Source organism: Oncorhynchus nerka, linkage group LG15 (assembly GCF_034236695.1).
Source record: "Oncorhynchus nerka isolate Pitt River linkage group LG15, Oner_Uvic_2.0, whole genome shotgun sequence".
Lineage (NCBI taxonomy): Eukaryota > Metazoa > Chordata > Actinopteri > Salmoniformes > Salmonidae > Oncorhynchus > Oncorhynchus nerka.
In genome coordinates this window covers 36,494,146-36,519,608 of record NC_088410.1, presented here as the reverse complement: position 1 = coordinate 36,519,608, position 25,463 = coordinate 36,494,146, and the positions used below count along the sequence as shown (strand labels likewise).

The 25,463-nt window shown below is 42.5% G+C and overlaps 1 protein-coding gene across 2 annotated transcripts; it reads left to right on the top strand.

Moving 5' to 3' along the window:
- Nucleotides 1-55: 55 nt before the first annotated feature.
- Nucleotides 56-22,158, top strand: LOC115142589 (phosphoribosyl pyrophosphate synthase-associated protein 1-like). 2 transcript variants are annotated; one of them, XM_065001554.1, is made up of 11 exons: nt 56-487; nt 573-665; nt 3,519-3,571; nt 7,386-7,452; nt 10,977-11,149; nt 15,446-15,561; nt 15,694-15,749; nt 15,879-16,033; nt 19,492-19,562; nt 21,411-21,557; nt 21,859-22,158. In XM_065001554.1, the coding sequence occupies exons 2-11, from the start codon at nt 583-585 to the stop codon at nt 22,015-22,017; spliced, it is 1,080 nt and encodes a 359-aa protein (XP_064857626.1). In that variant the 5' UTR covers nt 56-487; nt 573-582; the 3' UTR covers nt 22,018-22,158. The 2 variants fall into 2 exon arrangements, with proteins under 2 accessions (XP_064857626.1, XP_029538021.2); XM_029682161.2 differs by having other exon boundaries at nt 56-665.
- Nucleotides 22,159-25,463: the final 3,305 nt, after the last annotated feature.

Sequence of the window (25,463 nt, the reverse complement as noted above, 5' to 3'; positions counted from 1 at the left end):
TTCGCACAAAACCACCCTCCTCTGTTCCAAAGCAGCACCCGCATTGGATTATTCTACTGCCAATAGGTTAATCCTGGGCTACCCAATGAAATTACTCGTTTTCTTCTCTTTGATGCAACCTCATTGCTACAAAATTTACATTAGCTACGCTAGAAGCAATATTGTGTACACTTCTTGAAATTATACGAGTCTGCTATAGTGTACTTCTATTGCAACATATTTTTCGAATTGAAGAATTAGGTGGAGCGCGTTTTTCATAGAGTAGCCTACAGATCTATGTGCGAATGTGGAACAACTCAGTTTATCCGTTTCTAGTTTGTTAGACCAGTCATATTGCGATCGATAAATAGACTTGTTTACATACCCCAGTTATGTAGGTTAGCTACATGTAGGCCGGTGTTTTTGCTTTGAGATTTTGTAACATTCCGTACTCATTCGACGTATTTCCGTGTTCTTAAATCCTGAATTTATAGTCGATATTGTCAATGTGAGTAGGCAAAATACGTGGTCATTGACTTTTATTGAGCCTCAAGTCTCGTCTGTCATTCTCACACTTCAACGTTTTCCTATAGTCACTCAACAATGAATATCTCAAAAAGTGGGTACCGTGTCTTTTCTGCCAACTCGACCACCGCATGCACAGAGCTCGCCAAGAAGATCACAGAGTAAGTATATGCTACGCATTCACATTAATCTCTTGCAACTCACTCAAATTACATTTTTTTTTTCTCTTCAACTGAAATTTGAACGTAGTTAAAAGACAAATTAGTGATGTCCTAGCGCAGTGGTTCCCAAATCATTTCAGTTACTGTACCACCAACTGAGGTTTTGCTCTGCCGGAGTACCCCCTCGTGCATTTTACCAGTAGGCCTATGGTCTCATGAGACTTCTCAAGTACCCCCTGTGGATAGGCCAAGTACCCCTGGGAACAACTGGTCTAGCGTTATAGGCCGCTGCTTCTAGAGAACATGTACCGCTGCCAGTGTGGGTTTGAATCCGTCCCAGTGCTCTTTCAGCAAAACGTTCCTCTCTCATATCCAATAAACAATCAAATAAGTAAGGGACAGGACTGCCCCACTCCTTAAAAAAATAAAAAGTAGTTAGAAAATATCCAAATTGGGCTGTCTGTGTAAAAGCAGCCTATTAAGTCTACTTTTAGGTCGCTAGTCTCCAGAGAATCTGCCACTCAAAATTGCAAGGATGAGAGAGGATGATGTCTCATAACTTTAAGAGACTTGTAGCAAACTTGGCTAACAAACAGATCCCATTCTCGGCAAACAGTATTTCAAACATAGGAGCAGCTGCTGCCCAGGCCCCAGACTGCCCCGTGTTTCCGATTCACATGTTTTAAGATACAAGTGGTTCGGTCCGCAGACCCCAAACCGATACAAATGTAATATGCATTGGTCAGAAAATTCATTCAATTACATTCTTTCTGGTCTCCCGAGTGGCACAGTGGTCTAAGGCACTGCATCGCAGTACCAGCTGTACCGCTAGAGATCCTGGTTCGAGTTCAGGCTCTGTCGCGACTGGGAGACCCATGGGGCGCCGCACAATTGGCCGAGCGCCGTCCGGGTTAGGGGAGAGTTTGGCTGGCAGGGATGTCCTTGTCCCATCGCGTTCTAGCGACTCCTGTGGCAGACTGGGCTAGGTGTACGTACGGTGTTTCCTCTTGACACATTGGTGTGGCTGGCTTCCGGTTTAAGCCGGTATTGTTTCAAGAAGCAGTGCGGCTTGGTTGGGTCATGTTTCGGAGGGCGCACGGCTCTCAACCTTCGCCTCTCCCGAGTCCATACCAGGGGTTGCAGCGATGAGACAAGGCTGTAACTACCAATTGAATACCATGAAAAAGGGGTAAAAAGAGGGATCATTTTTAGGAACAAGAGTTTGGCCATTGCGAAGGTGCCTGGAAAGCAGGCTTACAGCGGAGCTACTGGGGATGCTAAACACCCTTGCCTGCCTGGGCAGAGATGCATAGTTGTTTTATTTTTCTATAGGTTGGCCTAAAGGTTTTTAAGCAAAATAATCCACTCAAAACGGAAAGCTCCTTGAAAATGGGAATATGCCAGGCCTATTGTGCCAAAATCAATTATGGCCTATTGTATAGATAATAGAACAGTGAACAAAACTTAAGAGATCTGATTTACAGTTTAGAGATACTTCGCAACAATGGCACACATATCTCTCCATCTTGTTCCTTTCTTTTAGCTTTTAGCAAGTTTACCTTAGCCAAATACATTTAAACTAAGTTTAAACATCTAAAACACAACTGCTCAGCCGCGAAGTGGTAGGCCACCCAAACTCACAGAATAGGAACGCCGTGTGCTGAAGCGCGTAGCGTGTAAAAAATCGTCTGTCCTCGGTTGCAACACTCGCTACCGAGTTCCAAACTGCCTCTGGAAGCAACATCAGCACAAGAACCGTTTGCCACACACAAGGGAAAGGGGTATACCAAGTCAGTTGTACAACTGAAATGTGTCTTCTGCATTTAACCCAACCCCTCACAAGTCTAAGATCACCATGCGCAATGCCAAGTGTCGACTGGGGTGGTGTGAAGCTCACCGCCATTGGACTCTGGAGCAGTGGAATCGGGGTATCTGCAGTGATGAATCATGCTTCACCATCTGGCAGTCCGACCGACGAATCTGGGTTTGGCCGATGCCCAGAGAACACTACCTGCCTGACTTCTTAGTGCCAACTGTAATGTTTGGTGGAGGAATAATGGTCTGGGGCTGTTTGCCATGGTTCTGGCTCTGCCCCTTAGTTCCACTGAAGGATAATCTTAACACTACAGCTTAGGGGAGGCCCTTTCCTGTTTCAGCATGACAATGCCCCCATGCACAAATCAAGGTCCATACAGAAATAGTTTGTTGAGATCAGTGTGGAAGAACTTGACTGGCCTGCATAGAACCCTTTACCTCAACCCAATTGAACACCTTCGGGATGAATTGGAACGCCTACTGCGAGCCAGGCCTAGTCGCCCAACATCAGTGCTTTCACTTCAGCGGATGGCGAGTAGCCATGTCATAAACCACTTCGTTTGCCATTCTCACTGTTCTCACTCAATGTTTTTGTACGGTCAGGGCATTTGAGAAATGAGTGGACTAGTTAAGTAGCCTAGCAGTTACTGTTGGGCCAGTAACAAATGTGGCTAGTTCAAATCGCCAAGCCGACAAGGTGAAACATCTGCCGATGTCCCCATGAGCAAGGCACTTAACCCTAAATGCTCCAGGGTCACTGTTGCTAATGGCAGACCATGGGTGTGACCCCACTCTCTGTCTCTCTCGTTGAGTTTGAATATGCAAAAAACACATTTCCAATCCACATGTGCATAATACACTTGTACGTATATGAAATAGGTCAAATATAAGCCTCCACAATAATAATATATGTTCTTATTAATAATAATGATGGATGACAGTTGGGCATGTTACTTACAAGGCGGGCATTCCTCCTGTGTGTGGACAATTTAGTTGTGTGTTTATTTACTGTCTAACATATTCCTTCTCTCCTTGCAGACGGCTTGGCGTAGACTTGGGAAAGTCAGTTGTTTACCAAGAGTCTAACAGAGGTGAGATGCCAGGTTATCCGTTTCAGATTCATACAGTATACACAGTGTACAAAACATTAAGGACATATTCTTAACGACCAGCTCGATTCGGTCTTATGTGGCAACATTTTAAATAGTTTTATTTTAAATTTTTACATGGGATTAAAGTAGATTTAGAGCTAGAAAATGGTATCGTACAGTTGAGGAACAATTGGGAAAGTACTTCTTCTTTGAAAGTTGATAAACATGTAACCTCACTTTTGATAAAATGGCCCTTGAATGTTTTGTGACACCTATTGGAGAGCTCTTCTTTGTCTACGCCTGTTCATTATTGTTCACACCCTCTTAAGCCTTAGCCCCACCCATCTCTTTAAGGATTCACATGAGGCCATGTGCTAAACCGAGTGAGTACAGTAGTGTACTAAACAAAGATTAAGACTAAAGGTTTATACTATGTCTTTTGACATGTCTGTATACAGTTGTTGCAGTGACACCATGAACATTCTATTGTCGTCCAACAACAAACTTGTCGTTCTGAAAAAGTATAAACACAAAAACGACAGGCTGTATGATGACAGCACCCTGGTGGTTCAAAATAGCATAACTGGTGAATTTTAACACCAATAATCCCATCCGTTTAAAAATGAATTTAGGTTCTGTCAATCTTGAAAACCAGGCAACTAAAAGCAACTTTCTAAACAATGTTTTGGTTAGTTTCTAGCTTTTTAGCTAGCTTGCCAGTTCAAATAATGACCATGTCATATAGCTGACAACGTATTAATTTAGCTAATTTGTATTCATTATTATAGGAAAATAAACTCACAACAAGATCATTATTTACAAGTTAATGGCAAGCTAATTACAGAAAATATCTTAAGGTTGTGATTGTGACTAAATAAAATAATTTTAGAACTTTGACACTGTCTCGTTGGCCTAACGTTATATCCTAATTTGTCTTTGTTGCAGGTCATGTTGGTCTTAACATTAACGTCTCTGGTATCCACGCACTATATCATAAAATAAACGTTTATTTGTCACATGCATAGGATATAAAGGTGTAAACGGGACAGTGAAAGGTTACTTGCATAGTGGAGTCTTTAAAAAATTAAAAATAACCTTCTTTTTTTTAGACATGTAGCTAGCTAAACAAAGACCCAAAATCCCAACTCATAACTTTACTGTCCTTTATGAATCTACAAGTAGCTAAAGCTAACCAACTAGGTTCAATGTTACTTAGCTAGCTAACAATTGGCTATAGCTAGCAATGCAAATGGCTCTGAGATATGAATAACATTACACAGATCATACATGTAATGTTAGCTACGGAGACAGCCAGCCAGCTAACGTTAGCTAGCTAGCAGTACGCTTTAACTTGCAATCAAAATTATTTTCATGGCTAGCGGAAAGGTTCCTGTCTTTATCCATGGCTAAATCAACTAGGCTCGTAATTTAACTATTTTATTTGTATTTACAGATGGCATACAATTTTGTTATTAAGCCACTTGAGAGTTCACATTCCAAAAATAAGCATTTTGATTTAAAAAATATGTTTACGTTCAAATACCTCTCATGTGAAAGTAGTGACACGCGACAGGAGTTTTCCTGAAACTAGTCACATATTGAGTTGCACCCCCCCCCCACACTTTTGCCCTCAATTTGTGGGGCATGGACTCCACAAGGGGTCAAAAGCATTCCACAGGGATGCTGGCCCATGTTGATTCCAATGTCAAGTTGGCTGGATATTCTTTGGGTGGTGGACCATTCTTGACACACAGGGAAGCTCTTGAGTGTGAAAAACCCAGCAACGTTGTAGTTCTTGACAAACCGGTGCACCTGCTACCATACCCTGTTCTAAGGCACTTAAATATTTTGTCTTGCTCATTCACCCTCTGAATGGCGCACATACACAATCCATCTCTCAATTGTCTTCGGTAAAGAAGGGTTTTAACCTTTTTCTCCTCCTCTTCATCTACACTGATTTTGAAGTGGATTTAACAACTGACGTCAATAAGGGATCATAGATTTCATCTGGTCAGTCTGTCATGGAAAGAGCAGATGTCCTTTAATGTTTTGTACACTCGGTGTATATAAAATCTACAGGCTTACTATAGCACTATAGTATAGATCCCTCAAACTCCAATCTGGACCTCGAAGCCAGTTCCACTGCATCTTTTCATTGTTCCCTTTTAATCAGGGACTGATTTAGAACTGGGACACTAGGTGTGCAAGTAATTATCAGGTAGAACAGAAAACCAGCAGGCTCTGGACCTCATAGTGTAAGAGTTAAATGTCCCTGGTATAAAGTGCATTCGGAAAGTATTCAGACCCCTGACCTTTTCCACAGCCCTATTCTAAAATGTATTAAATGGTTTTCTTTCATCAATCCATACACAATACCACAATAGTTTTTATTTTTAATACATTTGCAAAAATATCATGTTATCTCCCTTTACTCAGTAGTTTGTTGAAGCAGCTTTGGCAGCGATTACAGCTCCAAGTGTTCTTGGGTATGATGCTACAAGCTTGGTACACCTGTATTTGGAGTTCCTTTCATATTTCTCTGCAGATCGGCTCAAGCTCTATCAGATTGGATGGGGAGCGTCGCTGCACAGTTATTTCCAGGTCTCTCCAGAGATGTTCGATCGGGTCATGGGCTCTGGGCTCTGGCTCAATGACTTTCAGAGGCTTGTCCCAAAGCCACTCTTGCGTTGTCTTGGCTGTGTTTAAACATTTTTTAAAAACCTTTTATTTAACTAGGCAAGTCAGTTAAGAACAAATTCTTATGTTCAATGACGGCCTAGGAACAGTGGGTTAACTGCCTGTTCAGGGGCAGAACGACAAGAGTTTTACCTCAGGGGTTTGAACTTGCAACCTTCCGGTTACTAGTCCAACACTCTAACCTCTAGGCTACACTTCCGCCCCTGCTTAGGGTCGATGTCCAGAGCACTCTGGAGCAGGTTTTCATCAAGGATCTTTCTACTTTGGTCAGTTCATCTTTCCCTCAATCCTGTCCCTGCTGCTGAAAAACATCCCCACAGCATGATGCTGCCACCACCATGATTTTACCGTCCTCCAGACGAGATGCTTGGCATTCTGGCCAAAGATCAATCTTGGTTTCATCATATCAAAGAATCTTGTTTCTCATAGTCTGAAAGTCTAGGTGCCTTTTAACGTGCATTTTAGTGAGGAGTCGCTTCCGTCTGGCCACTCTACCATAAAGGCTCTTCCTCTGTAGAGATTGTCCTCCTTCTGGAGCTCTGTCGGAGAGACCATCAGGTTCCTGGTCACCTCCCTGACCAAGGGCGGCCAGCTCTAGGAAGTCTTGGTGGTTCCCAAACTTCTTCCATTTAAGAATGAAGGAGGCCACTGTGTTCTTGGGGACCTTCAATGCTGCCAACATTTTTTTGGTACCTTTCCCCAGATCTGTGCCTTGACACAATCCTGTCTCGGGGCTCTACGGACAATTCCTTCGACCTCATGACTCAACCATGTTGTAGAAACATCTCAAGGATGATCATTGGGAACAGGATGCACCTGTGCTCAATTTCGAGTCTCCTAGCAAAGGGTCTGAATACTTATGTTAGTAATAATAATAATATTTTTTATATAACTGCAATTTAAAAAAAATAAAAAAAACATTCTACTTTTATCATTATGGGGTGTAGTGTGTAGATTGAAGAAACCTTTTTATTTAATCAATTTCAGAATAAGGCTGTAACATGAAAAAATCAAGGGGTCTGAATACCTTCCGAATGCACTGTAGATGTTGTTCGGCATACTGTATGTTGGGTTACTTGCTCCTGAAACTGATTTGCTTTGTTTTTTTTATTTACAGAAACTAGGGTGGATGTGAAAGAGTCTGTTCGTGGTCAAGACATCTTTATCATTCAGACCATTCCAAGGTGAGAGGATCCGGGTATCATTTTCATTTACACCATCTGAAATGAGTGTGTATATTCTAGTTGGTGGCATATGCAGTATCGCCACAGAACCAAATGGATCATTAGAAACTAGATGAGAGGAAAGTAAATGTATTCCCTTGTGAAATTAGGCAGACATTGCTGATCAGTCAGAAGTACCCCAGTGGGTCTCTTGTCTCTACCAACATCTTTTCATCCCGTGGTTATGTCATTCATTGGTTGGCAGGAGCTGCCGGGTGAAGTGAGAGAGCAATATTAACAGCCAGCTAGGGGGCACTGACCTGTAAAGAGTAACTTTCCTGAACTTTTTATTTATTTTAATCGAAAACCAGATGTTTTTGGCTTATTTATAGTGAAACACATCAATTCTGGTCTTCATTTTGACAGTTCATTGCAGAAGGGATATGTTTAGGTATTTTAGTAGTAAATCTAACTCTTTTTGTCCCTAGCTGTTAAATTCAACCATTTGAAGTCATAATGTAAAGAAGGCACCTTGACAGGGTGCCTCTTCAGCTTCTCACGGGTGGTGTTTGGTATGAAATCCACTCCCTTCTAGATGTGCTGGTTGGTACCACCTCAAGGCTCACTATTAAAGCAGGTGACAGCACTCCTTTTTTACACTGGTCTTGGTAAGTGGAGTGTGCCAATATATTTTTCATGAGGCTTCCTTGACTAAACTACTGACGTTACACAAAATTCAAAAGGCAGTAAGGCACATTTCCACATATGACCAAATTCAATGTTTTTGATTACCGTTTCATACACTTATGTGCTTTTACGAAGAATAAAAACGGGGGCTATGAGGATTCTACATTTTTTATATTTGTAGGTATATCCATCATATGAGAAATGGGTGACAATAGTGGCCATGTCAACTCATATTTTCTTCCAACTGCTATGACTAATTTGTGGCTCATAGTTCAATGGTTTGGAGTTCTAATCCCACATGAGCAAGATATACATTTTTATTTCAAACCTTTAATTTACAATATTTATCCCTGGTAGTAGTTGTAGGGTTTCACTCGCCGGTTCTGCACCCTTAGGTTAGACCAAAAAATTGCTGTCCCTTCAAGAATAGTCCCAGTAAGCAAAAATATGCTGGAAAGACGTTCAATTTAGGTTCTGAATGAAAGTTGACAAGATGTAATTCATAGATGTCTGTTTGTTCCAAATAAAGGCTGGTCCAGACCGGACAAAAAAATTCCAAAAGGCATCAGCATCGGTCTGTGCTTACTGAGGTATAGCCTACTGCAGGGATGGGGAACTCCAGTGGGAGGGGAGTCAACTTGGGGGTGGGAGGGGAGTCAACTTTCCACATCCCTAGTCAACACAGCTGCTGAAACCAATTTCATTCTAAACTGAAGATAATGATTAGTTGATTATTGGTGTCAGATGTGTTATCTAGGGCAAAAGTGTGACACGAATCATCCCTGGCCTACAGTGTTGTCTAAAATGTAATTTTATGAATGCCCATCTGTGTGGTAGGCCTACCATTGGTAAAACACAAAAAGACGTCCAAAAGACTGTGTCGGTCCGTGCTTACTGGGGTGCAGCCTACCATGTCAGCCCACAGTGGTGTAGGCCCATCATTTGTAAAACAGGCCGTTGCATTGGCTTTATTATTCCTGATTCCTGTGACAAGTCAATTTGGCTATTTAAGCTGTATCACCTATCCAATTTTATCAGTAGGAGTTATCCTGAGCCTATTTGCAATGTGTTTACACAGTGGGAAATGGAGGATTTTCTTTTTCACTAATATCAGCTTGTAAAAAATGTACGTATACAAACTTGAAACCACTGATCATGAAATGTATCCCACGGGATGAATGTCCTGGACAGCAATTCTGAGGAGCCTGGCTGTCTATTTTACTTTGACCTGTCCTGTTGTTAGGATATGTTTGATAATGTCAGCACATTCTTTATTTGATTGGAACGCCGTTTAGGTTAGGCTATTTGATTGGAACGCCGTTTAGGTTAGGCTATTTGATTGGAACGCCGTTTAGGTTAGGCTATTTGATTGGAACGCCGTTTAGGTTAGGCTATTTGATTGGAACGCCGTTTAGGTTAGGCTATTTGATTGGAACGCCGTTTAGGTTAGGCTATTTGATTGGAACGCCGTTTAGGTTAGGCTATTTGATTGGAGAAACCTGTATGATGTAAAAATACATTTAAAAAGTGTCAGTCTCATTACGTTGTTATACATTTTATCTCCAGCCTGTAGGCTACAGAAAAGGCCACATACTCTCTCTACCATATGCTACATGATTTATGTCATTTCTTTTGATGGTATGTTGGTGGAACGCTGCAGCGCTGTCTCTCTCCAACAGCGCCCCGGAGAGGTGCACTTGGAATGGACAAGAGAAATATTTTGCGTCCCTGCTTTTGACAAGGTTTGCACTGCTTATCATAGGGCAGCATCAGCGCTCACTTTAAAAGCCCAAATGCCACAGGTTGAGAGAAATTGTCATTGTTTTTGGGTAGAATTACTGATGTTGTTGGAGGTGAATCTTGGTCAATTTAGCTCAGAAAATAGCGCTCTAGTCAATCTGCCACCATAGGCGGCCACCTAATCCTATGAGCGGGCAGGCCCTGGTACCCAAGACCAATCTGTGAGTTAATTTGACCATTGGAAAAAGAGCTACTGTATAAATAATGCAATACAGGTTGGATTGAATTGAGCCCCTAATCTTAATTTTCAAGGTGACGATTGCATTTTTCCCCCACGTTTAAAATCGATATTTTTTGCATCCCAAGGGGGATTCGATCTTAAACCGCAAGTGGCAATAGATGTCAGGAACTTGGTGACTACTGTTTACCCACCCCCAAAATGAATATATGAGTAATCCCCCCCCCCCACACACACACACAACTTCTAGCCTGAATGCATTTTTAGAACATATGTAGGGTTGGGCAAAGGGTGAAATTGGGGTTGTTACCCTTTAATGATTGTGGTTGGCGCTGCTGTTTCAGGATGCTGCCTAGGCCAAATCTACTCTGGCACTACCGCATTGCACTCTTTTTGTATTAGTTAAGCTACTAATTCTAGTTAGTAACAGTGCATCAAGTCCCCATCAAAGTTTGCCTCTGCTTCTCTCATGAACTGGCTGATCTCGAGGCTGAATTATTTAGAAATGCCCCGTAGCTTTCAAGGTTCTACTTCAGGGTTTAGGGAACGACTGTTAGTGTGGCGCTCAAGTAAGTAGTAAGTTAACATTGTAGGATACTGACTAGCGTCATACTCAAATGTGTAGTGAATGTGTGTCAACAAAGACTAGTGTTTAACTCCGAGAGCGAACGTTCTGTGGGCTAATGTGGCCTTGAGACCCGCCAACATCTTGAATTCTATACCACGTCAGTTACTACGACATGCAGATTTAAAACCATAACACGAGTTTTATTCAACAGTTTACTGAAATATCTACAATAACTACTCTTGACTCTATCTTATCTTACCTCTATCCATTTGTCTCCTTTGCCTTTTTGAATGGTTATTTTGTCCTACCCAGAGACGTGAACACGGCCATCATGGAGCTGCTGGTCATGGCCTACGCTCTCAAGACTAACTGTGCCAAGAACATCATTGGGGTCATCCCCTACTTCCCTTACAGCAAGCAGTGCAAGATGAGGAAGAGGGGTTCCATTGTCTGCAAGCTGCTGGCCTCCATGCTCGCTAAAGCCGGTATGTTACTATATGGCTACTGTATTTTCTCCTTGTTGTGATACCAATCATTTTTGTTGTTGCGTACACGATTACGATGTTGTAGGAAGATGGTTAAAACTCTGCTAAGATAACTTGTACACAAATGGATAATTTGGTAGGAGTTATACACAGTTATTATGAAGGGGGAAAAAATGCTTTACCACATACTGTGAGGTAACGCAGCCTGGTCTCGTATCAAAGTGGATTGGTCACATACACATGTTTAGCAGATGTTATTGCGGGTGTAGCAAAATGCTTGTTTCTAGCTCCAGCAGTGGAGTAATATCTAACAAGTAAATCTTAACAATATCACAACAATACACACAAATAAGTAAAGGAATGGCATTATGAATATATAAATATATGGAAGAACAATGTCAGAGCGGCTAAGATACAGTATACTAAAATACAGTATATACATATGAGAAGAGTAATGCAAAATATGGAAACATTATTAAAGTAACTAATGTTCCAATTATTGGTGGCCAATGATTTCAAGTATATGTACTTAGGCAGCAACCTCTAATGTGCTCGTGATGGCTATTTAACAGTCTGATGGCCTTGAGATAGAAGCTGTTCTTTAGTCTCTCGGTCCCAGCTTTGATGCAGCTGTACTGACCTCGCCTTCTGGATGATAGCTGGGTGAACAGGCAGTGGCTCGGGTGGTTGTTGTCCTTGATGATCTATTAGACGTAGCAGGAAATGTAAATCCTGGACACGGAAATTGAATATGTTACGTATGCTTACATAAGACAGATGGTCTCAGGCTAAAATTTGAAGTCGGGTGGGTGGGCTTATAAGGCGACCGTCTAGCAACCCAAAGGTTGCGAGTTCGAATTTCATCACGGATGACTTCAGCATTTAAGCTACTTTTCGACTACATAGCATGTTAGCTAACCCTAACCCTTTTAGCTAACCCTAACCCTTTTAGCTAACCCTAACCCTTTTAGCTAACCCTAACCCTTTTAGCTAACCCTAACCCTTTTAGCTAACCCTAACCCTTTTAGCTAACCCTAACCCTTTTAGCTAACCCTAACCCTTTTAGCTAACCCTAACCCTTTTAGCTAACCCTAACCCTTTTAGCTAACCCTAACCCTTTTAGCTAACCTTAACCCTTTTAGCTTTTTAACCTTTTAACCCTTCTGATGACCAGGTGGCGAATCGCATCTCTGCATGTCTGGCAGACATATCAGTGTGGATGACGGATCACCACCTCAAGCTGAACCTCGGCAAGACGGAGCTGCTCTTCCTCCCGGGGAAGGACTGCCCGTTCCATGATCTCGCCATCACGGTTGACAACTCCATTGTGTCCTCCTCCCAGAGCGCTAAGAACCTTGGCGTGATCCTGGACAACACCCTGTCGTTCTCAACTAACATCAAGGCGGTGGCCCGTTCTTGTAGGTTCATGCTCTACAACATCCGCAGAGTACGACCCTGCCTCACACAGGAAGCAGCGCAGGTCCTAATCCAGGCACTTGTCATCTCCCGTCTGGATTACTGCAACTCGCTGTTGGCTGGGCTCCCTGCCTGTGCCATTAAACCCCTACAACTCATCCAGAACGCCGCAGCCCGTCTGGTGTTCAACCTTCCCATGTTCTCTCACGTCACCCCGCTCCTCCGCTCTCTCCACTGGCTTCCAGTTGAAGCTCGCATCCGCTACAAGACCATGGTGCTTGCCTATGGAGCTGTGAGGGGAACGGCACCTCAGTACCTCCAGGCTCTGATCAGGCCCTACACCCAAACAAGGGCACTGCGTATATCCACCTCTGGCCTGCTCGCCTCCCTACCACTGAGGAAGTACAGTTCCCGCGCAGCCCAGTCAAAACTGTTCGCTGCTCTGGCCCCCCAATGGTGGAACAAACTCCCTCACGACGCCAGGACAGCGGAGTCAATCACCACCTTCCGGAGACACCTGAAACCCCACCTCTTTCAGGAATACCTAGGATAGGATAAAGTAATCCTTCTCACCCCCCTTGAAAGATTTAGATGCACTATTGTAAAGTGGCTGTTCCACTGGATGTCTTAAGGTGAACGCACCAATTTGTAAGTCGCTCTGGATAAGAGCGTCTGCTAAATGACTTAAATGTAAATGTAGCTAACCCTAACCCTTTTAGCTAACCCTAACCCTTTTAGCTAACCCTAACCCTTTTAGCTAACCCTAACCCTTTTAGCTAACCCTAACCCTTTTAGCTAACCTTAACCCTTTTAGCTAACCTTAACCCTTTTAGCTAACCCTAACCCTTTTAGCTAACCTTAACCCTTTTAGCTAACCTTAACCGCATCATACGTCTTGCGAATTTGTAACTTATTTTTTATTCAACCTTTAATTTAACTAGGCAAGTCTGTTAAGAACAAATTCTTATTTACTATGACGGCCTACGAAAAGGCCTCCTACGGGGGCTGGGATTAAAAAAATAAAATGTAGGACAAAACACACAGCATGGCAGCAACACAACATGACACAACATAGCAGCAGAGCAACATGGTAGCAGCACAACATGGTACAAACATTATTGGGCACAGCAAGAAGGTAGAGACAACAATACATCATGCGAAGCAGCCACAACTGTCAGTAAGAGTGTCCATGATTGACTCTTTGAATGAAGAGATGGAGAGAAAATGGTCCAGGGTGATTTTTTTTTTTTTTGTGATTTTTTTTTGTTTTTGTTTGCAGCTCGTTAGTCGCTAGCTGCAGTGAACTGAAAAGAGGAGCAACCCAGGGATGTGTTTGCATGGGGGCCTTTAGCAGAATGTGACTGACAGAACGGGTGTTGTATGTGGAGGATGAGGGCTGCAGGAGGTATCTCAGGAGGGAGTGAGGCCTAAGGGTGTTTTTATAAATAGGGCTCAACCAGTGGGTTTTGCGACGGGTATACAGTGATGACCAGGTTATAGAGGAGTATAGAGTGCAGTGATGTGTCCTATAAGGAACATTGGTGGCAAATCTGATGGCCGAATGGTAAAGAACATCTAGCCTCTCGAGAGCACCCTTTCCTGCCGATCTATAAATTTCATCTCCGTAGTCTAGCATGGGTAGCATGTTCATCTGAATCAGGTTAGATTTGGCAGCTGGGGTGAAAGAGGACTACGATAGCCTCCAGCTTTGATGTGTACCATCTACCTATACTCCCAAGTACTTGTATGAGGTGACTACCTCAAGCTCTAAATCCTCAGAGGTAGCAATCACACCGCGTGGGGAGTGGGGCATTCTTATTACCAAACCACAGAACAAGGTTAAGGGCAGTGAAAGCTTGTTGGACACTAAGATCGCTTTGTTGTAGAGCGTTTAACACACAATCTGGGGAGGGGCCAGCTGAGAATAAGACTATCGTCTGCATATAAATGGACGAGAGCGCTTCCTATTGCTTGAGCTATGTTGACATATAAACTCAGCAACAAAAAAAAAGTCCTCTCAAATGTACACATGCATGTTATGCAATCATTTCATCCACATTGCACTTGTGCGTCAACGAGCGTCTGGGTTGCCGAACGCCAGAATAGAGCTTGGTTTGGTCCTCACAAGTTTACAAACCCACGTGGGGGCTTGAAAGACTAACGAGAAACAGTTGGTTATCTTTGATCTGTGGATTAATCGTCAGAGTAGAGAAACACAATTCTGTATAACCCGGAGTCTAACATCTAAAAAGAGGACCATATGCATGTCAGGTTAAATAACAATCCAATGTTCATCTCCCAGGTAAACTAGCTGGCAACCGCTAGCTACATAAATGTCTGAATGTTTTTGTTTCCATCTGCCCCGACATTAATAGAATTGATTCACACTTGGTTTTCACACACGTGTCTGGTGGGGATGGACAAAATTATAGTTTGCACACGGACCTACGCAAGCCAGTCTAGCCAGGGTGTTGCTTGACCCAGTGGTGGAAAAAGTACCCAATTGTCATACTTGAGTAAAAGTAAAGATACCTTTTTTTTAATAGGAAATGACTCAAGTGGAAGTCACCCAGTAAAATACTACTTGAGTAAAAGTCTAAAAGTATTTGGTTATAAATATACTTAGCTATCAAAAGTAAATGTAATTGCAAAAGTATAAATCATTTCAAATGGCTTATTAAGCAAACCAGACGGCACGGTTGAGTAGTTTATTATTATGTAAGGATAACCAGGGTCACACGACAACATGCATCATTTACAAGCAAAGCATTTATGTTTAGTGAGTCTGCCAGATCACCGGCAGAAGGGATGAATAGGGATGTTCTCTTGATATACTTAAGTATTTTAGACCACTGGCTTGACCCACTGGTGTTATCACAGGGCTGACTCACATCATCACCATGGACCTACACCAGAAGGAGATCCAGGGCTTCTTCAGTTTCCCTGTTGATAACCTGCGTGCCTCACCCTTCCTGCTACAGTACATCCAGGAGGAAGTAAGACTACATTAGCCAGAATCCTCCAGTCACTTGTATCATTTCAATCATATCATGCATTTGTTGACTAAAGTTTAGTTTTAATGTGGTGTTGAACTGTGAAATCATGTTGGATAATGTATTTGTTTCTAGATTCCAGACTACAGAAATGCCATTATCGTTGCAAAGTCTCCTTCGGCAGCCAAGAGGTAACATAAAAGTTGGGAGTTTTCCAGCAAGATGGATAGTGAATGATGTGAAGTGTGTTTGTGGCTGCAGATTTGTGGGTAACTGTTTGCTCTGTATGTATTTAAATAATTTTTGTGTGTGTGTGCCAGGGCTCAATCTTATGCCGAGAGGCTGCGGCTGGGCCTGGCGGTGATGCATGGCGAGGCCCAGTGTTCAGAGTCTGACATGGCCGACGGAAGACACTCACCCCCTCCAATGTCTTCAGGACGCACCACCTCTGGTCACCCTGGTCTGGAGCTGCCATGTAAGATACACCCCCCCCCCCCCAGACACACACACATGTGCGCACACACTAGAAAATACCCCTGCCTTTGACCCTAACACACAAAAATCACTGTTGTGTTGCTCTCGTATATAATCTGCCTAATCAGCAGACAGTGGTATGTAACCACAGAACAGAACAGGATGAGTTGAGCCCTGACTGCTGTCTATCTGAGGAATCCATAGAGACGTAATGAGTCTGAACAGCAGGGTTAAATCCTCACTGCTTATGGGGAGTAGACGGCACTGGGATGGGCCTCCCATGCAGCATGCATACACTTGTGAACGGACCTACACCCAGACTCTGATCCTATCCATTGTAGAGTCACTGTAAAACATGGCATTGGGTCAAACGAAGGCTTTACAGAGATCTAATGGAACAGTATTTACAGAAAAGAGAAACTATATTTTACATTTATGGACTGGAAAAGTGGTAATCTGTCTGAATAACAACCCATAGCAAGTTATTTTTTACAAATCCAATTGTCACAGAAATGCTGTAAAAATATCCAGCCCTGAATGCCCTAAGGCACCAGTAGCAAAGAGGACCTCCACACATTGTCCTCATGCTGACAGTGGACAACTGGAGTGTTCAGCCAGTCAGGGCTGTAGTATGTGTTGGTTCAGCAACAAAGCACTCCTTCTCAGCAGCCTGTGAAATACTGCAGGCAATAACAGGCATCCATTCCCCTCTGACCTCCTCGTTCCTCTCCTCCACACATTGTCCTCATGCTGGCAGTGGACAACTGGAGTGTTCAGCCAGTCAGGGCTGTAGCATGTGTTGGTTCAGCAACAAAGCACTCCTTCTCAGCAGCCTGTGAAATACTGCAGGCAATAACAGGCATCCATTCCCCTCTAACCTCCTCCTCGTTCCTCTCCTCCACACATGGTCCTCATGCTGACAGTGGACAACTGGAGTGTTCAGCCAGTCAGGGCTGTAGTATGTGTTGGTTCAGCAACAAAGCACTCCTTCTCAGCAGCCTGTGAAATACTGCAGGCAATAACAGGCATCCATTCCCCTCTAACCTCCTCCTCGTTCCTCTCCTCCACACAGCCTCTGGATTTCTCTTCTCACCCTCTTTTTTTCTTCTTCATCCTCTCATACAGCGGCTGTATTTATTTCTCTCATACTCCTCCATTTCTCCCCTCCTTTATACAGGAACAGGGTACGGACATTATCAAAACAGCAGCTAAATTCAGATACGGAGCAAAGTGACACGTTTTAATCTTCACTTTTTCCCCCTGTGTTATTCTTTATATTAAACTTTTATTTGATTGCTTTCCTTGGATAAATAGGACCAGAAGGCCTGTCTTCAGTTCTGGAATTGTCTGTATGCTGTCTTTGTCTGTCTGTCGATTATATACTCTCTGTATATGAGTGTTGACGTATACCATTTATCTTTTGAAGACACAGGGAGGCACCAGGCTTCATTCCCAGGCATAGAGCTCCCAAGTACGACCGTAATGCTCCACTCTCTCTTCCTCTAACCCCCTATCCTGCAATACTATCTGTGATCTTTTATACCTGCCTGCATGTAATGTTGATGTCTACTGAGGGATTTTCCATTTCTAGCAGCACTGACCTTCTAAATCCCCGTTTGTGAAGATCTCAGTTAAGTGTTTAGACCGAGGGCGGGGGGTCAAACATATCTGGGGGGTTGAGTTAAAACAAAAACAGACAGTCAGGGGAAAAGCTCAGTCGACATTGAAATGACTAAAACCACATCTGAACTGTGTAGAGATGATAATGGTCCTACAATTATAGTCTCTTCACTTTTTACTCAGCCTGCTAGCAGTCATTGAAACGAAAGCCAGACAGTCGTGGGAGCATCGGAAATTCCAAAAGCAATGGATAGAGGACTATTTTTTTAAATTTGGACGGTGAGGAAATGTCGTCAATTTTAAGTGCGGCCTTCCGGACCTCAGTGAAGCCCGAAGACCTCTCCTGGTTTAGACTGTTGGCTGTCACCAAATCTGGTATGATTATTGAAACAAGGTATCTGTAAAACAGCAGATTTCTTCACCTCCAAATTGGTGTCAAGGTCTTTGAGAGAATCCCAAGTTTACATTGTACAGTATTCCTCACTTGATACATCTTTTACATGTACATGCCTTTAGGTCTAATACACAATTAACTGTGAACTTCCAAAATTCTAATAATAAAATCATTGCATTCAACCCTACCGATAGCAATAAGAATCTGCTGGATGCATTCATGCCAGCATCATGGAAAAATACATGCCTCTTCCCATGTATACTTTGGAGTTGCACAACAATTAATACCCGTCTGAAACCGTGTGGCTTGTCAACATTCCCTTCAACATGCCTCTCATCCTCAAATGTAGCATTTATCTGACCTTTGACCCCTTCAAAGCAACCAACAAAAGGGCTGCTACTGCAAATGTCTTACCAGAGGGCACCTACTGTATTCCACTGCCAGGTTGGTGATTGGCATACATTTTATGGAGCCAATAATTTCCCCATAAACGTTATGCCATTTGGGCAATTTAACTATGTCTCTATAACTCCAAATGGAGATGAAGGAAACATTGCAAGCCTCTCATCCTCAAATGTAGCATTTATCTGACCTTTGACCCCTTCAAAGCAACCAACAAAAGGGCTGCTACTGCAAATGTCTTACCAGAGGGCACCTACTGTATTCCACTGCCAGGTTGGTGATTGGCATACATTTTATGGAGCCAATAATTTCCCCATAAACGTTATGCCATTTGGGCAATTTAACTATGTCTCTATAACTCCAAATGGAGATGAAGGAAACATTGCAAGCATCTCCGAGGCCCAGTGAGGCATGATGAAAAGCTTGGTTGTGTTCCCCTGCATCCTTCTTATTGATCAATTCCTAGTTTAGAATTTTTCACCAACGGTATGATTCTTGTTTATTTAAAAACTCACCCCTCTCCCTGAAGTCTTAAAAAATTTTACAAATGTGTAGAGCCTCACGATTCAACCCTGAGAGTTTTTAAATACGCAGACATCTGGTTTGGACGCCTCTGGACTGACGATGAGGACGCTGGTTTGAAGTTGGTTGTGATTTGGCATGGCATGGGGTTGCTGTGTGGATCCCTAAATCCCAAACCGGATGTTTGATTTGTGGAATGGAAGACAGCTCTATACTCATGAGCCATGTGTTGCTACCATCCCAATATGCCTGAAGCTGCTCCATACTTACAGTGGCCAAAATCATTTCACCTTGTTGTCCCTTCTGTCAAAATGAGAGTTTTCAGGATTATTCTGTAGCGCTTGTAGCAGTCTGTGGACATTGAGGTAGAGCTGTCTTGCATGGTCTTTGCAGGTGTTGAACCTGATCCCTTCTTCCTCGTTCTCTTCAACCCAATAATTTGAATCTCATTTCCCCCCCCTAATTTCCTCTGCACCACTGGTTTGAAAGTAATGATCAACCTCTCTCCTTTTCTCTTTCAGTAATGATGGCCAAGGAGAAACCGCCTATCACTGTAGTGGGAGATGTGGGAGGTCGCATCGCTATCATTGTTGTAAGGATTCTATCGTCTCATTAATGTTTAACTTTGACCCCTATGGAACAAAAAAAACTGCATTGTCCAAGCTATTTTAATAAGCAAGAATTACATTTGAAGTCGGAAGTTTACATAAACCTTTGCCGAATACATTTAAACTCAAGTTTTTCACAATTCCTGACATTTAATCCCTGTTTTAGGTCAGTTAGGATCACCACTTTATTTTAAGAATGAGGAATGTCAGAATAATAGTAGAGTGATTTATTTCTTTCATATTTCTTTCATCACATTCCCAATGGGTCAGAAGTTTACATACATTCAATGAGTATTTGGTAGCATTGCCTTTAAATGGTTTAACTTGGGCCAAACGTTTCGGGTAGCCTTCCACAAGCTTCCCACGATACGTTGGGTGAATTTTGGCCCATTCCTCCTGACAGAGCTGGAGTAACTGAATCAGGTTTGTATGCCTCCTTGCTCGCACATGCTTTTTCAGTTCTGCCAACATATTTTCTATGGGATTGAGGTCAGCGCTTTGTATGGCCACTCCAATACCTTGACTTTGTTGTCCTTAAGCCATTTTGTCACAACTTTGGAAGTATGCTTGAGGTCATTGCCCATTTGGAAAACCCACTTGTGACCAAGCTTTATCTTCCTGACTGATGTCTTGAGATGTTGCTTCAATATATCGACAAAATGTTCCTCCTCATGATGCCATCTATTTTGGGAAGTACACCAGTCCCTCCTGCAGCAAAGCACCCCCACAACATGATGCTGCCACCCCCGTGCTTCACAGTTGGGATGGTGTTCTTCGGCTTGCAAGCCTGCCTCTTTTTCCTCCAAATGTAACAATGGTCATTATGGCCAAACAGTTCTATTTTTGTTCCATCAGACCAGAGGACATTTCACCAAAAAGTACAATCTTTGTCCCCATGTGCAGTTGTAAACCGTGGTCTGGCTTTTTATGGTGGTGTTGGAGCAGTGGCTTCTTCCTTGCGGAGCGGCCTTTCAGGTTGTCGATACAGGACTCGTTCTACTGTGGATATAGATACTTTTGTACCTGTTTCCTCCAGCATCTTCAAGGTTTTTTGCTGCTGTTCTGGGATTGATTTGCACTTTTCGCACAAGTTCATTCATTTCTAGGAGACAGAACACGTCTCCTTCCTGAGCGATATAATGGCTGCGTGGTCCCATGGTGTTTATACTTGTGTACTATTGTTTGTACATATGAACGTGGTACCTTCAGGTGTTTGAAAATTGCTTCCAAGGATGAACCAGACTTGTGGAGGTCTTCCATTTTTTTCTGGGGTCTTGGCTGATTTCTTTTGATTTTTCCCATGATGTCAAGCAAGGAGGCACTGAGTTTGAAGGTAGGCCTTGAAATACATCCACAGGTACACCTCCAATTGACTCAGGCTAATTGACATCATTTATCAGAAGCTTCTAAAGCCATGACTACATTTTCTGGAATATTCCAAGCTGTTTACATACACTAAGTTGCCTGTGCCTTTAAATTTCTGACCCACTGGAATTGTGATACAGTGAATTATAAGTGAAATAATCTGTAAACAATTGTTGAAAAAATTACTTGTGTCATGCACAAAGTAGATGTCCTAACCGACTTGCCAAAACTATAATTTGTTCATTAACAAGAAATTTGTGGAGTTAATGACTCCAATTAGTTTGAATGACTCCAACGTAAATGCATGCATACTTCTGCCTTCAACTGTATATAAACTATTTAAGTTTCACACTCGCTGTTCTGAGGAAGTTCTCATGTAAGATGTATTTGGACATACTGTATGATACAGATCTCGTGTGTTATTTAGATGCTAATAACGGTTATTCCTTGTCGTTTCCCTCTCTCAGGATGACATCATAGATGACGTGGAGGACTTTGTCGCGGCGGCTGAGATTCTGAAAGAGAGAGGGGCCTATAAGATCTACATCATGGCGACACACGGCCTGCTCTCAGCAGAGGCCCCGCGACTCATAGAGGAATCCGCCATCGATGAGGTAAGAGGAAGGACACAGGCTATACTCGCACAGGCTTTTATTAAGCCTGAAATGGCTGTTTTTTCAAACATCGACACAGGTGACAATTTTTGTAGGTAGTCTGTGCTGCTCCGATACTTGAAGCTGCACAAGGGTCGGAATTATGTCTATTTGCTGGATAAATCAAACAAATCTATGCTTTCACAAACCGATACCCCAATACAGTAATATGCAATGCATATGCAAAAAAATAAACATTGCGTTCTTAAGCATAGTGCCTGCTGTAACCTAGCTCTCCATTTTGTGTCCTTGTGCCCCCCAGGTAGTGGTGACCAATACAGTCCCTCATGAGGTCCAGAAGCTCCAGTGTCCCAAGATCAAGACAGTGGACGTCAGTATGATCCTGGCCGAGGCCATCCGACGCATCCACAATGGAGAGTCCATGGCTTACCTGTTCCGTAACATCACAGTAGATGACTGAGCTACAAACACCTTGCGTTCACACCGTGAGACCAAGGATGTTCAATTCTGTTACGTAGGAACTTGTTTCTTTTCATTCTAATTGACTTCCTATGTAAAACGAAATATCTTGCATTCTCAATAAATGTCTACTGTTCATGCATACCACTAGTCCTTTACTGTACTCTGCTATACTATGTGCATGGTAAATACATCATGAAGCACAAACTGCACATATATCTTGGATTCATTTAATTTAATCCCAAATTGTGTGTATTGTATGCAACTTTTACAGCATAGCATTTGGTTAATTAAACCTTTTTGATTAATATGTATTTGCGATCAATTGGACTCTAATATTGAAGCAAGACTGGTACATGGTTAGTCTTTTCGAAGGGTTACTGAATTGTCTTGAAGATACATGCCCATGGCCCAAAGCCCTTCGCAGCCATTGAACTAGAGCAGAGTATTGTAACAAGTGGCAATGCCTATTTTAGTCACAGATACTGATACCTCTTAACTGATATCGGACAAGAATAGACACTTGCAACACAGTCTGTTTTCTGCACACAAAAAAACATAATGAATAGGTTATTTAATCTGCCACTTTGCAGATGATGATAGAAAAATCACGAGGACCTCAGTCTATCAGCGTTCATGGGGATTTGATCTCCATTTGCTCATAGATTTAAACAGGGAATATGCACATCAAGGAATTTACTGAACCCATTAACCACACGGAAGTAGACTAGGCTAAGCCTTTGAAGAGAACAAATGCTTAAATCTGCTCTTACATGCTTTCACGTGTAGCGATAATCTCTTCTCTCTCGTTCCCTTGAAGCTTTGTGTTCTGCTGAAGTCTGTCATGAGCAAACAATAGTCTGAATGGTGAAGTACTGGCTCTATGTTCTGCAGAGGTGCATTGAGTTGGCCTGTTCGGTTTCTAGATATTGCGTGCCTCTCCTTTGTCTCCCTCACACAGCTAAGTGTTTACCATCCGTGGAATGAAATTCAACGTTCATAAGCCTGTCGAGCTGATGTTGGAGGGTCAAGCTGAATAGCTCTGTCAGTTGTCTCTTTCTGCCAGCTTATTCAATAGGCCTACTTCTCTCGTCTTTTATGATCTACCACACACTCAATGACTCAATGGAAACATTGTCTCAAAGTTGATGCTGGTTTTGGTTGCGTGTGTAACATCTGGGTTCCTCTATAAATTCAAATGAAGCCTGTCTGTTTTCCATGTGACCCGTGTCATGAAAGCAAGTGGTACTGGCTTAAATGTATGGAAATGAGGCAAGTGCATGGATCAACTAGACAACTAGTCTGTTAAAGAAGTGAGGACATGTATATTTTGTATAGTTTTTTATTTATTTTTTGCCACGTGTGCAAGTGATATCACAATTTCACTTCTGGTTGTCTGAGGATACAGCATTAATAGCAACTACGGTATATCGCTAAAAGTAGAAAGACCACAGTTCATTATGGGATAGAATGTGGAGTCAAACGGCACCGACTATGTCGTGCAAGCAGTATATTAAGAGTTTGTGTATTGTCTTAACCAGCTTGTTAATCTGTCATCACAGAACACATCGCATTTCATAGCAAATGTTTTAACTTAAGATGCATTGTAGTCGTCAAAAAGAGTCCGGGACCCTGATCTTGTTCTAAACGCCTCAGGATTCTCTGAAACAACTGCTGAGGAGCTTAGACCAAGTCTAGGGGCAGAGACAACTATAGACACTGAACATCCATCTGAACTGAGGACACGATATGTACTTGTAACGTATTTCCATTCTCTAAAAATAAACCAAGCCATTTCAATACAGTAGGCTGTAGGACTTGCATTTAATCACTCATCACAGACAAAATTATTGTATATGAGAACCAATTTTAGGCATAACAATTAAAACGCCTCAGTCGTGTGTCATTGAATAACACTATTGTGTCTCAAAGGCCTACGTACCTGTTCGACTGTGTGTGTATATAGAGATCTCTTCTCCAGTAGTCCATTCTGTGAATGAATAGGGGGAGAGTACGGAAGAATGTTTTAACTGGACAGAAAGAGGAACTACAGGCCTAACGTTCAACCGGCCACTTCCTCATATGAGACAGGAAACAATGCATCTGATGGGGACAGGGGGAAGCACATGGACCAACCACAGCTATTGGTGGAGACAGTGTGTTGTACTTTACTTCTATGTTGGAAGCTGTGACCGTGTTGTCTGTGTTCATGACATATAGGGAAAATCTGCATACATATTTCTTTCAGTGTTTTTAACATTCCTAATATGCACAATTACAATGAGCTTCTATTTGATTTATGGTGTAAGGCTATCGAAACAAGACAGAAATACAGTACTTTGTAAGGGATATGCCTTGTAAAGTAAAAAGGTCCCGAGATGGGCTCACTCAAGTGCAGTACATTGTGCTAAATACCTTATCGGTTGAGAAAGGTAGCCTATTGTCTCGTGATGATGCTAATTTGCATACAGTACCGAGGCTTGTGGCGCATGCCTAGACTGCTCACAGCAGGTGTAACTAATTAAGCCAAATTTAGCCTTTGAGAGCAACGGTCAATGTCTCAAAGGAAGACTGATTTAAATACAGTAATTTAAAGAGAGACAAAGATTTATGCTTCTAAAGTTGATCAATATTTTATGAAGGGGGGCGCAGTGAAAGGCAACTGTGGTTAGAGGGCGACGTTGGACTGTAATACAGCCTGCACAATTCAGTTCGATGCCTTTTCTGGACCAAGAAGTGGTTCTGTGTGAACTGAATCACAGTAAGCTATATCTGCCATTTTTACAAGTATATCTTCTTCTTTACAGTTAGAAATGAAGGTTTAAGCTTAATGTTATTCAATTGTATTCCTGATAACGTCAGCGTAGTCATCTTTAAACATTTTAGCGGAAAATCCCTTGAGCCTTGTGTAATGGTAAGTTATACCCTTAGGCCAGGGATAGGAAACGGGCAGCTCTTTTGTAGGCATGCGGATCAATTTCCCCCACCCCCCATTTTTTTTTAGCTTCGGGCCCTCAAAAGGCTAGGGCCTGCTCTGACTGCATGTGTGGGTATGGATGTGGGTATGCAGACCCGTGAGCCACAGTGGCCCCTCATGATGAGTCCCCACCCCCATCAAAATTGCCCATCCCTGTTCTAGGTCTTATCCTACAGTGCAAACGTTCACTAGTAAGTGGGATTTGATAGTATGTTTTTGTAGTTTGTTTGTGGAAATGTGTTGATACCTGAACCAGACTACAGGTTGGGGCCATGGGGCCAGATCTATTGGGGCCATGATGATAGATAGACCGTTGCTATTTGATTGACGTGTGCGATGTCTGATGTGTGTGACATCCGTTTCACTCCTCCAGTTTGTGTCTGCGTTGTTCGTTCTCTATTGAGAATGCAAACATGTCTCTCATATTCATAATGCAGTTAGTTATTACAGGAGATCATAGCCTTTTTGTG

What these genes read in the sequence shown, in the direction of transcription:
- LOC115142589 (XM_065001554.1), top strand. Translation starts at nt 583, where the DNA reads ATGAATATCTCAAAAAGTGGGTACCGTGTCTTTTCTGCCAACTCGACC. An exon ending in TTACCAAGAGTCTAACAGAG is followed by an intron (nt 3,572 to 7,385) that starts GTGAGATGCCAG and finishes TTTTATTTACAG; the next exon opens with AAACTAGGGTGGATGTGAAA. An exon ending in TCTCCTTCGGCAGCCAAGAG is followed by an intron (nt 15,750 to 15,878) that starts GTAACATAAAAG and finishes TGTGTGTGCCAG; the next exon opens with GGCTCAATCTTATGCCGAGA.